This window comes from Egretta garzetta, unplaced genomic scaffold (genome assembly GCF_000687185.1).
Source record: "Egretta garzetta isolate BGI_Z169 unplaced genomic scaffold, ASM68718v1 scaffold215, whole genome shotgun sequence".
In the NCBI taxonomy this organism is placed as follows: Eukaryota; Metazoa; Chordata; class Aves; order Pelecaniformes; family Ardeidae; genus Egretta; species Egretta garzetta.
The window spans coordinates 1,661,358-1,672,891 of NW_009259719.1; the positions used below are offsets into that span (position 1 = coordinate 1,661,358).

Genomic DNA, 11,534 nt, shown 5'->3' on the forward strand with positions numbered 1-11,534 from the left:
GAGAACTGAAATAAAACATAACTCTTTTTAATATTAGTGGTGATCTGTATGGGCAGTGAAAGCTTCTTCACTGGGGCAGTGTCCAGAAGCCTTAGGGAAGGAGCATCCTCTGCCTCACTGGGTGTTCTCTCTGTGCAGCTGCCAGCAGATATGTATTTATGGCTGGATCAAGTACTGGCACCTAAACTGAACACCATCTCTCACACCCATCTATTGAGGGTAAAGTACCCATGGTGCTGGTTTTGGGAGTAGTAGTGGAGGAGCCCTGAGCTGGAGGTGTTCAGGGAGGAGAGGATGGGCTCAGTGTTCACATGCAAGTTTCTTACTGTGTATGTTTTGAATACATTGGATCTTCAATACTTTTGTGTTTCCTCCTCTTTCGGGAACCTCTGCAACGACAGGGGGAAGGAAGAGCATAAGTGAGCAACCTGGATGCTGGACCAGCTGCTAAGCAGTTTCTGGGGTCTGGTTTGGGTACAAACACGTCCTATGTTTGGTCTCCAAGTTAGTGGGAACTGCCCATGCTGGTCTTAGCTATTGCACATCCTCACTGTGGATAGATGCCAGGGCATGGCTGTCCACAGGACAGCATGATGAACACTGCAGTTCCTGCCCAGGGCCTGCCTGCAGTGGCTCCTTCACTGTCTTGCCTGCTTATTGGAGCACTGGTCCCTCTGTGGGACTCTCTCCTGTAAATGTTCATATCACCTTGAGACTCTTGTCACCGTATATATCTCTCACCTCCCTTCTTTTCCCACCACAGGGTTAGACAGCCTTGATGTCATGTCTTGGCTGCCAGTTGGATTCCACTCTGGGAGAAGCAGTAAAGCCTCCCAACATGCAGCTGAGGTCTGCAGTGAATGTGCTTTGCCTGGCTAGACTAGGGACCGTTGGGCACCTTCAGCTTCCTACCGCCTGTGCTTGAGAGAATTTGTGAGTTGGCTGCTGCAATTCTGTGCTGGCCAAGCAGACATGTCCCTGGCTGGCAATGCTGTGGGGTTTGTCATGGTGATGTGTGTGCGTGTGTGTCCTCTCAGCCCGGTTCTTAGCGGGAGCTAGCAGTGCTTGAGCCCCGCTGGGAGCTTAGCACATGACTTTCAGCCTGAAACTGGCTCTGCGTGTTGCCTTTTCTGTCTGCCAGCTCCCTCCTGTGTATTTGTTTAACTGTTTTGGCTGGTTTTTTCCCTTCTCACTGGGTCTCTTGTCTACCAGGGCTTTCTGCAGGCAGCCTACAGAGACACTTTCTTGGCGTGCCGTCCCTGCCCGAGCTAGCCCTTTGCCCCCTGAATGTGTGCCTGGGTCAGGCGTGTGCCGGGGAGGGCAGAGCTGCTGTGTGTGTGCCTGGAACTGCCTCCTGGTGAAGCTCTGTGTGGTTCCTCTGGGCTGGACACAGAGCTGTTAGCACTTCACCTCCTAATTCCAGGGGCCATGGGCAGAGGCCATCCCACAGGAGAGCCAACTGCCATCGCTTGCAAGCTGTGCCCAGCTCTGCGGGAACCCACGTACCTTGCTGGGGAAGTGCTGGCCCTGAGATAGCAGACCCAGCAATAACGAGGGATGCAACAAGCTTGTCAAGCAAACTGACCTTGTGTTGTGTGAATGAATGTTGGGTGTGGGAGGAGAAAGAGGCTTTGTGTTGCACTGGACAAAATGCTTCCTGAACACTTGCAACCTTGTGAAGTCTCTGCTATGCCTGTACGCAGCCTAACACAGCATTAAATATGAGGCCAAGCATGTTACCGTAAAACATGAGAGAATACATGGGAATGGAGGGGACTCTGATTTCCCCAGCTCCTTGCCTTGCTGCTGGACAGGGTTGTTGACAGTCACCCTTCAGTTCTGTCCTACAACTTGTTCCTGCTCTGGTGCCACCTCACTTGGCACACAGTGTGAGAGATGCCATTGCTGGAGTCATTTGTTTGTCACTTTGCTCACTGTCTCCTCCTGAACCCTCACTAGAGAGGCAGTTATGCCCTCCCACCTTGCTGTGTTGCCAGCATCCAGCAGAGCAATGAATTCTTGCAGCTGTGCCCTTGCTAATGTTGGCATCAGCCACTCAGTGGAGTGTTAATGCCAGTCTGAAGGCACGTTCCCTCCCTCATGGCCACTGAGCTTTTCAGGCTCCCTGGAGCAAGCTTTGGGCCTTGATAGCACCGTGTGTCTGGTCTGGACAGGGGTACAGACAGGGGTGAAAACAGATGCTGCTTTGAACAGGGCCTGTCTACCCAGGGGTCATGTTCCAGCTGAACGTAGCAAGGATTTTACTGCGGGGCTCTGGAGATTGGCAAGCCAAGCCACGCTCTCACGAAACGAGGAGTTGCTCCCCTGACAACCTTGAGTTTAGCCAAGCTTGAGCACGTGGCTTCTTGCTGCTGTGATTCAAATGTTACACAGCACCTCTGACAACCTTGGGGCAAAAGCAAGAGTCTTGGGGAGGTGAGGTTTGTCCACAAGAGGCTGTGCCTGGGCTCAGACGGAAGGCTGCAAAGCAGACAGAGCTTTGTGAAGCTAGGCAGTGTCCCTCCTGGTCATCATGCCCCCCTGGGGATTGTGGCTGTTGGCAAATCCTGGGTGAGACGGGCTTGGAGAAGCATCTTGATTTGAAAAGGGCTTGATGCGCCAGATCCCGATCCAGTTTAGTTTGAACATGCTGTGTGCACACTCCTGAGAGAACAGCATGGCACTCTGCATCTCATAAAAAGCTGTTTGACCTCATCTCAGCATGGAGCACACATATATGGGTAAACAATGCATACATGCCTGCTTGGGGTACATGAGCAGGCACTTGCAGCTAGCCAGCTAACGTGAGGGTATGTGATCTAGAAAAAAGGGGGACACAAGCCCCCAACCCCACTTCCTGCAAGCTCTTTCCTACCTACTGTCAGGGCTTAGGGTCTTGACAGCTTCTGCCTTTATTGTGATCATAAACCAACGCGCTACATCTACAGGCCCTGGGTTGTATCCAGTGTGCTAGCAGCTGTTTCTGAGTCTGCTTGTCAAATGGCAGATGCCCCTTGAGTAGGGGAAGTTCTAACTCCAGTAATACATCTTTTTTCCCTCAAATTAATGCCAAAGCTACTTGGAAAAATTAGCATATCTAGCATTTCTGCACTGGCAGTGTTTCACTTTCTCCCATTCCAGACCTTGGCTGGAACCCGCTCTGTCCATCTCCTGTGTGTTTAACTAAAGAGCTGTCTGGAAACCGGTTGAGAAGAACTTTCCCAGTGCGACTGTGCTCAAGGTGTAGCAGTTGTGTTGGATAGGGTCATCTTCCTGGTGTAGAGGAGGCCAACCAGCTGCAGTTCAACCCAGAGGGCCATTTCAGGTGCTTACGGCTCTGTCCTTGCTGACCTCAACTGACCCGAATACCTGAATTCCTGCGTGTGATCTCTGAGCTGTGAGGACAGTACGGGAATATGTTTGCAGAAGATGCATATCTACAGATAGAGGCGAGTCACTGCAGACAGCTACCCCTCATGCCATGCTGCAGGGAGGATGCACTCTGAACTTCCCAGTATTTTTCCATCTCCTAAAATACTTTGCCACTTAACAAGGCAGAGCCAAAATTGGATCAGGCTTCTGCCGTATTTTGCATCTATTATGCAGTTCTTGCTGCCATGACTGATTTAATGTCTCCATTATCATGGAGCACTGGTCTGCCAACGAGTCCAGCCGTCCAGCATGCTCCTCGGCCACAACTAAATGTCTGTGAGGAGATTCAGGGGGCTGCTGAGCTCTGCATCTTTAGAGTAAAAGCTCCTTGGGAGGGGGTTGTGCTCCTTTCTGCTCATCTTGCAAGTCACTTCCCTCTAAAGGCGAGGTGAAGCTGTGGGGGGAACCCAGGCGAGGTTTATCTGGGTTATCTCGTGCTCAGGGAGATGTGAAAGGAACTGTCCTGTGTAAAAGATGCTGAGGATCTTCAGTCACATCAAACCACATGGAAACACACATGTATGAGTGCCAGTAGTCCCCACAAGGCTCTCCTCAGAGTCAACAGACAACAGCCCTCTTCAGATACAGGCAGCTCCCCCTGCTCTGGAGACACCCGCACCCCAGCATCCCAGGAGGTTCTCTGCAGACAGCATTGGGCTTTTCAGTTTAGCAAGGAGAAGTGTAACCCATAAATCGCCTCTGGGTTCTTCTCAGTGAAGATGCTTTGTTCAGTGTGGGGTAGGAGCTCCCCTCTGGACAGTTTCTCAAGTGACTGTGGAAGGAGGGACACTTCTGTTGTCAGGGCCCAGATGGTTCTAACAGGCCTTAACTGCCCTAACCAGGCTCACCTAGGGCCTCCACCCACACCCATGCCCTGGGTGCTCTATTTAAGCTCAGCCTGGGGCCTTCAGTGCCTGCTTGAGCTATGAGTGCTGGTATTTGGCTTGCTGTGCATGGTTATAGTCTGTACTGCTTTGGGCTGCAACCTCCAGGCTGCCTTCCTGACCTGACCTTAGTCCTCTTCCACTGCTGTGGAGCTGCCAAGTGATCACTGGATGGTGTCTTATGATGGTTGCCATCAGCAGACCTTGACTCTGGCCTATGGTCTGACTTCCTGGTTTGATGTTGGACCAGCTTATTGCCATGAGCTTCTCTGAGCTTCTGGACCACTGGCTGCCATCCCTGAGCTTCTTTCTCATCTGCTTTGGGTGCTGGGGGGGCCTGTCCTGTGGGCTGTTATGGTGCTCAGTCCCCTGATGTATGCTCCTCAAGCCTGGCGTAGCAAGAGCTTTCCAGCCACTTATTTGGGCTCAGGTCATACCTCTAAAACAGGCAGAGCTCACACCAAACCTCCTGCACCTTGCCACCAACCTCATGGCTCTACTGGGCTGTAGCCTGCTTATCCTTCTGCCCCAGTAAACAGCCTCAGAAGGTCTGAGGTTTGCCTGCCCTCATGTCATTGACTTCTCTGTGTTTCTGCAGATTTTCCATCCTATCCAGAAAGGCATTTGGTCTCTGCTTAGGGTCTGAGTTGATGAGCTCAACACAACAGAGATAAGGGTGTTTTCCAAGTTGTGCTGTACAGAAGCCCAGCTTAAATGCTGTGAATAATCTCTGAGAGGTGTAGTCCTTCCTCATTGGGAGCTCAGTAGTCCCCCCTCACACAAGTGGAAGGCTGTGACCGTCTCCATCCACACCAGCTCCAATGGAGTGGTCTGACTGGGTTCCTATTCCTCTTGAGTGAGGAGCCCTGTCCTTGGGCTATGAGAAAACCTGCTTGGCTTTCTGCTGGAGAGCTGTCTGCTTCCTTGCCCCAGGTGGCTCCATTAAAGGTTATTCTGGCCCCTTAATCAAATTCAATACAGCTTTGTTTTCCTCTGCCCTCTAGGAGTCTGCTGAGGTTTGCCGTCAGAGCCTCCTGCAGCAGAATGGCATGGCTATGAATGCAGTAGTCAACGCCGCTTTAGTGGTGTTAGAGAAACGTAAAGCTTTGGGGAAGGGAGGCAGCAGAGGCACGTGAAAACTGGAAAAGTAAAGCACAAATTGTGCTTGCTCTTCCACTGCACCTTACAGCAGGGGATGGGAAACAAGCAGGGCTGGTAAGAGCACTGTGTCCCAGCCGGGCAGCGAGCACTCCCCGAAGGGGAGCAAGCTGATGTAGAGAGATAAGGAAAGGCTCAAAGTGATGCAGGAAATCTTGCTCCAGCTCCTGGGCTCTCAATAGAGCAGATGCTGTTCCCTTTTAATTACAGCGTATCCTGGAAGGCGTTAATTGTTCCAGGTCGCTCCTCTTGAAGTGTTTATTATATGTCTTCCCCAGCAGGATTTTGGATGAGAGCAGAAGCTGTGCATTTTGCCTGGAGAATGGCTGCGTGCCTGGGCTACGCAAGAATAGAGCGGGTACCCGCCCCTGCTTGGTACAGTCAAAACGTTTCACAGTGTCCCAGCATTAAAAAGGCTAAGTCAGCAAATAAGCTTATATAAAGCTTGTTGGAGGCCCTGAAGTAAATTCATGTATACTGGAACAGGGGAGAGGTTAAATCTTTCCTTGTGCCTAAGGAAGGAGGGGCTAGGCAGGGGATTTCTTAAGCTTTCCTCTTGCAGGGGGATGAGATGCCAAAAGGCTGCACAGCTTCATGGAAGATGGGGTTAAACTGCGTGGTGTGCCACAAGCCTGCTGTGTCACCCAGGCTCTGTCCCAAAGAGCCAGCAATCCAGGTAATGGGACAGAGTCCGAGAGGAGGTTTTTTCCTTCTGATCGAAGAACGAGCACAGATCACCTTCTGTTGTCTGGACAGTGGTCAGTGTGCCCAGAAAGAAGGGTTAAACTTTTTTCCTGGTACTAGTGACATCTTGCATGTTCTAACACTGCGGGAACTTAACATCTGGCTGCTTATTTGTTTTGCTTATTGTTTACTTTCTTGCTCTGCTGAGCAAGGGTAAGGGATCACTTTCACCTTTGTAGATGGATTCAGTTCTGCTGTATTTAGGAGAATAAAACACCTCACCAGCATATTTCAAGTTAATGTGTCACTTTTTTTTTTTAACTGGAGTTTCAAACTAAGTTATGTTTCTGTTGAGATTAGACTTTGTGGTTAATTTCTTTTTAATTAACAGGTCCTAGGCACCAAATTCTTTCCCTTAGCTATCACCTCATTCCTCTACCTCAGTAGCAGTATTTGTTTGCAAGTATCTTGGAATGAAATGTGACCCTTAAATTGAAATCAGAAAGCTGGCTGAATTTCCTGAAGGCAGAAGCTGTTACCGTAACTTACAGGGGGAGATGGCAGAAGGATTTTCAGTTTTGCCAGCCTAAAATACACGCTTGCTTTCTGATTCTGCCTAACAGACGTAACTGTGAAATTGAACAATTTTGGGGAAGAACAGAAAAGCACAGATAATGGTAATACTGAGAAAAAATTCTGAACAGCTTTGAAGCAGCTATAAAAAAGCATTTAGTGCAATTGTAAAGCGCCTTTTACCAGTGCTCTGAACATCGTTGGAGAATATACACCAGGTAGGGAGGCTGGAGGAGATCAAGTGAGAAATGACAAGCCTTTGCCTATAAAGCTGTCAATACCTCAGAGGAGAGCTGAGGCAGCCGTACCTGTTCCAGGGAGTGTAAAATGAAGGGAGACGCGGGGGGGGTGTGCTGTTCTTAAAGAGAACTGGTGTTGCCCATCTCTGCTGGCTGTTTTCTGCTCTGCTGGCAGCGCTGACCTGGCTGATTGATGTCGCCACTAATTTTATTTAATTTTCTTGCCCAAGCTGTATCTTTTCCTTTCATACTCCCCCTTTGTTGCTCAGTCTGAGATTGATGTACGGCGTCAAAATAAATCCAGGGAGCACCGTGAGCCTCATAGAAAGTGTGCACACTGCCATGCCTGTGTGGTTTCCTTCCCTCTGATTCAAGGCCATGTAACATGTGAGGGTGTTTTTGCGCTTGCTTTGATGTGATTAGGCTGCCTCAGACACTGGATTCAGTTTCTAAGATTTTGGAGCTGGATGTGGCAGGGTCAGGAGATCTGAAAGGCTTTTAGTTACCCACTTGTAGTAAGCCACCTGCATGCTAAGACAGCCAAATTACCAGCAGCAAAGTGAAAAACGACAAGAGCATTCATTAAATGCCATCCCTGGACTAGAATCTGAGTGCACTGAGGTGTTTTTATCTCATCTAGTGGGTAAGAGACAGCTCAGTAGTTCCTGCTGCATTTCCTGCTCAGCGGGGGTTGGGGGCTGCATTGATTCTGGGATGAAAAGGACTTTCAGAGCACTGGAAGGACGTGGTCCGAAAGAAGCCAAAAGCGAGTACTTCAGTTCCAGCCTGTCAGCTTTGCCTTGCCACGTTGGGTAACGGGTACAGCCAGTCTGTTACCTGCCCTTGGCACGCTTGGGGTAGCTGCTGCATGGGAGCAGATGATGGAAGGAAAGACCTGGCAAAAAGAGGCAGGCGATTGCACAAAGGGGTGATGTGTGCCAGTGTTGGTCTGGTAGGAGCTGTAAAGGTCAGTACCGATAATACCAAGTACCCTTGGTTGGCTGTTTGATTCACGAGAGGGTTCAGCGGTCTTTGGCACATGACACCTTGCTTCAGTTGTTGAAAACCAGCATTGTTCGTGCCAGAAAAAAATACCACTTTTTTTTTTTTTTTTTCCAGGAGATTCATTATTCAACCGTAAAAAGGTTCAATTTTGCAGGGAAAAAAACAGCTGAAGAATATTTTTAATGAACACTCATTTGGGGGGTAAGAAGATTTGAATTTAAAATCCTGATCGCCTTCAGAAGTGACATGTTATATGAGAGACATAGAGCCCCGGGCACCTGGTGTAATCATTGCAAGTGCAAAGACACTTGGTGAGGCCATCACTCAGAGCTTGCGATGTTGGATTTTAGCACCTCCTGCCCTCCTGGAGAAAATTGTTTTGAAACCAAAGAAAAAGGCTTCTAGCTGATGCTTGTTGAGGAAAGCTTAAGAGCATGAGCTGGATGCCTGATGGAAAGGGACCAATACGTTTTTTGGTCCATGAGCTTGGATTCCTACCATGTTTGCAGCTTTGTGTTGCTCAGGACTTGATCGGGTCTCTCAAATGGTTGGCTGGGCTGGACTGGGAGCTGCATGACTTCTCTGAGGCGGTGGCTGCGGGAGGGAAGTGGGAAGGCTGCAGCTCATGGGGCTAGCAAGGGGGACCAAAGCACAGGAAGCTGGCAGGTGTTCCCTCTCAACTGCGGTGGTCTTACAGGACCTGTTGAGCCCTATTTCTTGGACACCTGTCTGACAAAAACCTTGCTTGCATTATTTACTGTAATGTCATGCCCTGAGGCCACTAAAGATGAGTTTAATTTGAAATTGAATGTAATTGGAGCAGTGGGACTTCTTGTTGCTGCAATAATGACTTTCAGCATGATATTCAGCGTGTTTCTTTGCTGTGCTATCCACCAAAACAGTGAACTGCTCTAAAAGCTACTAATCCAAGAACGGCCACACTATAAATTTTTTTTTTTTTTTTTAGACACAGCAGTTTGTGCAGCAGGGCACAAAGAAGGGGGCGTCAGCTGAATTAGTATCACTGTGACAGTCTGGGATATGGTGGTGACACACTGCAGAATGGTGTCCCCAGTGGGTGTTGGAGCAGCTGTCCCTGCTAGGGCAGAGGCTCCTACACAGACCCAGCTTCAGGTGATGGATGTAGCCCTGCAAGCCCCAGGCTGCTGTGAGTGCCTCGGGCCTCTCTGGCCCCAGGAGAAATGGCCCTCTGTCCTGCAGAAGGTAGGCTCTCTTGGAGGAGCTGTGCCACCAAGTGGAGGTGTTACAGGAGGAAGCGAGCAGGCTGCGCAGCAACCTGCTGCAGAGAAGATCAAAGGGAGAGAGACAGAACCTTCTCTGAGAGAAAACAGCTCAAAGATCACCCAGCCCCAGCTGAAGTAGAGAAGCAGGCAGTGTCCACCCCTAATGTTAAGGAAAGCACAACCTCTGAGAAGGTGAAGGGCAGAAGCTTCTGATACCAAAAGGAAGGCTCCTGTTCTCCCTAAGGACTTAAAACTACAGAATAAGTTCACCAGCCTCAAGGTTGAAGAGGAGCCAGATGTGCTCCCCTGATATCTGCTGGAGGGACAACACAGCAGGACATAAGCAATCCAATTCCTGAAGTGTATTGATGATAATTTCCTCTTCCAAATGATAAAGGAGCCAACAAGGAGAGATGCTCTGCTGGACCTCATACAGGCTGGAGCCAACAATGAGGGGCTCACTGGGGATGTGAAGGTCAAAAGCAGCCTTGGCTGCAGTGACCATGAGATGGTGCAGTTCAGGATCCTGAGAGGAGGAAGGAGGGTCACAACCCTGGTCTTCAAGAGAGCAGACTTTGGCCTCTTCAAAGATGTTTGGCTCTTCAAAGAGCCCCCATGAGTGCTGAGGGAGCTGGCAAGTGTCATTGCAAGGCCACTCAATAATCTTTGATTGATCATGGTGACTGGGAGAAGTGCCCAAAGACTGAAGGAAAGCAAATGCTACTCCTATCTTCAAGAAGGGCAAGAAGGAGGACCCAGGGAACTACAGGCCAGTCAGCCTCACCTCAATCCCTGGGAAGGTGACGGAGCAGCTAATCCCGGAAACTCTTTCCAGGCACATGAACAAGAAAATCATCAGTAGTCAGCATGGCTTGACCAAGGGAAGTCATGCTTAACCAACTTGATAAATTTCTACAGTGAAATGACTGGCTTGGTAGATGAGGGGAGAGCAGTGGGTATTGCCTACCTGAACTTCAGGAAGGCCTTTGATACTGTGTCCCACAACATCCTCACAGACAACCTGTTGAAGTGTGGGCTGGATGAGCAGACAGTGGGTTGAAAACGGTGGGTCTGAATGTGGCTGAACAACTGGGCCCAGAGGGTGGTGGCACAAAGTCTAGTTGGAGGCCAGTAACTAGCAGTGTACCCCTGGGGTCAATAGTGGGTCTAGTCCTGTTTAACATCTTCATTAATGATCTGGATGATGGGGCAGAGTGTACTCTCAGTTAGTTTGCTGATGACACAAAACTGGGAGGAGTGGCTGATAAACCAGAGGGTCAAACTGCCGTCCAGAGGGACCTTGACAGGCTGGAGAAATGGGCTGATCGGGAACCTCATGAAGTTCAACAAGACATTGAGTGCTGCACCTGGGGAGTAACAACCTCATGCACCAATACATGCTGAGGGCCAACCAGCTGGAAAGAAGCCTGGAAGAAAAGGACCTGGAGGTTGTGGTGGACACCAAATCGAACGTAAGCCAGCCATGTGCCTTTGCCACAAAGGTACCCTGGGCTGCATGAGGCAAAGTATCACCAGCAGGTTGAGGGAGGTGATCCTTCCCCTCTGCTCCGTGCTGGTGAGGCCACACCTGGCATGCTCTGTCCGGTGCTGGGCTCACCAGTAAGAGAGAGACATGGACACACTGGAGAGAGTCCAACGAAGGGCCACCAAGATGGTTAAGGAACTGGAGCATCTCGCATGAGAAAAGGCTGAGACAGCTGGGACTATTTTTGGCCTGGAGAAGAGAAGGCTCGAGGGGGATCTTATCAATGTATACAAATACTTGAAGGGAGGGTGCAAAGAAGATGGAGCCAGGCTCTTTCCAGTGGTGCCCAGTGACAGGACTGGAAGCAATGGACAGAACCTGAAACACAGAAGGTTCCCTCTGAACATCAGGAAACACTTTTTTAATGTGGGGATGATGAGCCCTGGCACAGGTTGCCCAGAGAGGTTCTAGAGTCTCCAGCCTTGGGGATATTCAGAAGCCATCTGGTCATGGTCCTGGGTGTAGGTAACCTTCTTGAGCAGGGAGGTTGGACCAGGTGGCCTCCCAAGCTGAGGAAATTAAGTTGCCCTGGGGGAGAAGTTTTTCCAGGTTATGAAGTGAGGTGGTAGCTGAGGGGTGAGGAAGGCACAGTGGCTCTGTGGGCCATGGGCAACTGAGGAAAGGTCAGAAGAGGGACGTTAAGGGTCTTTGGTCGAGGGACCGTTCCCGTCAGGGCCCCGATGTTTCGGCTGACAGGGAGCTGCCCTCCCGCCGGGGCTTTGCTCCTGCCCTCGCCTCGCCCGGCGGAGGGGGGCGTCGCCGGTGGGGT

General features: G+C 50.2%; 1 protein-coding gene across 1 annotated transcript in view; it reads left to right on the forward strand.

Annotated features, from left to right (window-relative positions):
- Positions 1-10,604: 10,604 nt before the first annotated feature.
- PODXL2 (podocalyxin like 2) overlaps positions 10,605-11,534 on the forward strand; it is a 30,320-nt gene continuing 29,390 nt past the window's right edge. The window contains 1 exon segment of the mRNA XM_009639218.1: positions 10,605-10,691. Coding sequence (XP_009637513.1) covers positions 10,605-10,691 — 87 coding nt within the window.